Source organism: Helicoverpa zea, chromosome 14, assembly GCF_022581195.2.
Source record: "Helicoverpa zea isolate HzStark_Cry1AcR chromosome 14, ilHelZeax1.1, whole genome shotgun sequence".
Taxonomy (NCBI): Eukaryota; Metazoa; Arthropoda; class Insecta; order Lepidoptera; family Noctuidae; genus Helicoverpa; species Helicoverpa zea.
Genome location: NC_061465.1, coordinates 6,985,373 through 6,988,983, shown reverse-complemented (window position 1 = coordinate 6,988,983; position 3,611 = coordinate 6,985,373). Strand labels below are relative to the sequence as shown.

The window sequence follows — 3,611 nt, the reverse complement described above, 5'->3', positions numbered from 1 at the left end:
AAATGATTGGGGAGAGTTGGATTAGGAATTTTAGGAAGAGGACAGACGTACGCTTTCCTCCAAAGTGAAGGAAAAACCCCAGAGAATAGGGAAAAGTTGATAATGTGGGTGATAGCAGGAAGAATTGGGACTAGAATAGAAATAATCATTTGGCGACTGATATTGTCACAGCCCACCGCTTTCGATTTAATGGATAGGATAATTTTTTTGACCTCTTCCTCATCAACCGGTGAAAAATTAAAAGTTTTGATGTCAGGACGCGATAGACCAGCAATATAGTTAAGAGTTGCTTGCTTGATTACATTATCCAAATTGGAAGAAGTGCAGAAATGACTATTTAAAGTGTCTAAACTAATCGAGTTAGGTAGGTCTAAATGTCGCGATTTGCCAATACCGAGTGTTCCGAGGAACTTCCAGATATCAGCAGAAGAAGAAGTAGAGATATTGTTTAGTATATGGCGGCGTTTGGCGTTACGTATCATAAGATTACACCGATTCCTTGCAGTTTTAAATTGAGCCCAATTTTCGTCCGTACGGCCCTTCTTAAACTTCCTGAACGCACGATCCCTCCTACGCATTGCGATCTTAATAAGCTCGGTCATCCACGGTGCTGGTGGACGTTTTACTCTAACTCTCTTAACGGGTGCATGGAGATCATACAAAGCGTTCACCCGGTTGTTAAAAATTTCAAGCTTATCATTAACTGAGTCAGCTTCTATCAATGGAGTCCAGTCAATTTCAGCAGCATCATTGAGAAGCAGATCTACGTTCATACGTGCAAAGCAACGCCTATGCAGAACCTTAGGCTTGGACTTAGGAGGTTTAAGGATGTAGGAGAGGAAAATTAGGTCGTGATGAGAAAAACCAGGAGCAATAAATTGACCATGAGAGGAAACAAGGGAAAGGTCGGAAGTAAGGATTAAATCCAGCCAGGAATCATCACCTACTGTAGATCGGTGAGTTGCCTGCAAGGGCAAAATGTGTAAACTAGATGATTCCACAAGATGAAGGAGTTTACGGGATCGAGGAGAATTAGGAGCAAGGAGATTTGTATTGATATCGCCCATGATGATATAATGTGCATACTCGGAACCTATCGATTCTAAAACCGATTCAAAATCAGTGAAGTAGTCGACAGAAGGGGGGCAATAAACAACACCAACGACGGCTTTAGCTCCTTTAACAGAAACCTCCAGAAAGAGGTATTCCGCACTAGCCTGATGACTAGGAGAGGCAGCCAGGGCTTTGTAAGAAAAGTCAGATCGAAGGTATATTGCCACGCCACCCCCTCTTCTACCAAGCCGATCATTCCGAATGAGAACATAACCAGGAAGGGGGTATGAGGTGGACAAGAGATTTGGTTTGAGCCAACTCTCGGAAATCAGAATGGCATGCACATTCATATTAGAAAAAGTCTCAAAGAGCTCACTGTAGTGACTAGCAACACTTTGAGCATTTATATGACACACGTTAAACAGCTTGTCCGATTGATTAAACTGTGTTCTCAGAGTATCCCCAAGCGTATCGGTTAAAGAACAAAAACTATCATCACCATCCAAGGATTCATTGGCAGAATGAAAACTGTCGTTATCCGAATACATAAGTAATAAATAAAATATATATATAAAATTAATTTACAACAAAATATAATATAAAAAAAAAAAAAATACTCTAACAAATACCTTACAGTACTTTCTTAACTTCACCCGCCAGCTAACACCCATAGAACATGATAAGAAAAATTAACGTTATGCTTGAACTATACTACTATAAAATTATGATTATATAACAAAAAAACACAAAAAATAAATGATAACGAACATACAAAAAAATAATAAAAATCAACATGATGCAGTCTGTCTCAGACACAATTTCTGAACGAAATAAAAACCTTAATCTGTGCATGTTTGATTTTGACATTACGTGCGTGCAATTGGTGCAATACAGTGACAAGTGACAATGACATTACAATTTACATCAACACAAGATTTAATTCTGTGATCGATACATGCAATGAAAGAATTAAAAAAAAAAAAAAAAAAAGCTACATTTTAATTACCTAGTGAGGGTACAGAATTAAGAAATACAAAAAGGACGAGAACAAACATGACCATGCAAAACTACTTTACTAAGAAAATCTAACCTAACAACTAGTAAGTACCTTCACTAATTTTATATAAAAAAAAGAGAATGAGATAAAATCGATATCCAAGAACTATTCATTACATACGGTGTTATTTGCATTCCAGAAGGTCTCAAGCAGTTGACGAGGGCGAAGACTTAGTGGGGTACTTGTCCAGGAGCGGCTTTAACTCGTCCATCGAAGTAATCTTGTGGCGAGTTCCGTCTGAGGCCTTAACAACAATCACGCCGTCCTGCGTCCAACATGACCGCATTCCGAAGTGCTGCCGTGCCTGAGTGAAGACGGACTGCCTAGTCTTCGTCAGAAATTCCTTTACTGAGATTTTGGACCCCTTCAAGCCAGTCTTCGCTTTCCAAATCAAAGATTTTACCTCCAGATTAGAGAATCTCACAAGAATGGGCCTCGGGTGATCTTTACCAGGACTGCCAAGCCTGTGAGCAACTTTAATGTTCGCTGCTGTGATGTTTCTCAGAGCCAATTTACTGCTAAGAAGATGGATTATTTTGGAAGAGCAGTCTTCCTTCTCAGCTTCAGGAAGTCCTTGAAAAATTAACGCCTTCCTACGGTGTCTCATCTCCAGCGTGTCAATGTGTGAAACACACTCAGCAATTTGCTTACGCAGCAAACCCAACACACTGTAGATCAGTTCCCTGAAGGCTCGGAACTCCTCTGCAACCTTGGCCACCGTGTCCTTCACCGGTCCCGCTGCTTGAATTTGGGCTCCGAGTTGATCCATTTTCTTGGTGAAATGTTCCTCAAGGCTCTTCTGAATGGACAAGATCTCCGATAACTGTGACATAGTGGTTGTGCTTTCTGTGACTAAGTAGATGTGATGAAGGTGATGTGGCAGGTGATATTTTTACACAACTATTACATATATGTTATGTAAGTAAGTAATAAATTAAATTTATTTTAAAAAACTGTTAAAATACTATTAAATATATTTTAAAACACTCAGAGCATCTGAGACACGTATTTACTTTTCGTTCACCTACCCCCGAAAAAAAAAAAGCAAAAAAAAAAAAATTTTCAACTCCACAATTAGCTTTATAAAAGAAATAATCAATAAATTCATCTCTAGTTAATTCACAATAATATACCTAGTATTAAACAGTAGTATTAATGCGATACAGTAAGTTTAGATAGTAAATAACCCAGTATTATATCGTAATATGCTGGCGACAGGTTGCTAAGCCCGTCTCTGCCCTCCCGTTTCTAAGAACATAATTATGTCTTAGTAAGTTACGAGTTGTGCTTACTAAGAATGCTGAAATAATTTAGTAAGTACCAAAGTAAATAATAATGTATGTATATTATAAACTCCTTCTTTTATTTATTGGATTAGGATTTTTTTAAGTGAAGGTACTTTGTTGACATTACAATCGGTTTGTAAAATAAATATATGGAACAAGCAATAAAACTTATATCAATGAAAAAATATTCAATTGTACTCATTTGAATGTATTTT

At 37.8% G+C, this 3,611-nt stretch overlaps 1 protein-coding gene across 1 annotated transcript; it reads right to left on the bottom strand.

Moving 5' to 3' along the window:
- Nucleotides 1-1,998: 1,998 nt before the first annotated feature.
- Nucleotides 1,999-3,122, bottom strand: LOC124636317. Its single transcript, XM_047172357.1, has one exon. It carries the CDS (start codon nt 2,940-2,942, stop codon nt 2,256-2,258), a length of 687 nt encoding a protein of 228 aa, XP_047028313.1. The 5' UTR covers nt 2,943-3,122; the 3' UTR covers nt 1,999-2,255.
- Nucleotides 3,123-3,611: the final 489 nt, after the last annotated feature.

What these genes read in the sequence shown, in the direction of transcription:
- LOC124636317 (XM_047172357.1), bottom strand. Translation starts at nt 2,942, where the DNA reads ATGTCACAGTTATCGGAGATCTTGTCCATTCAGAAGAGCCTTGAGGAA.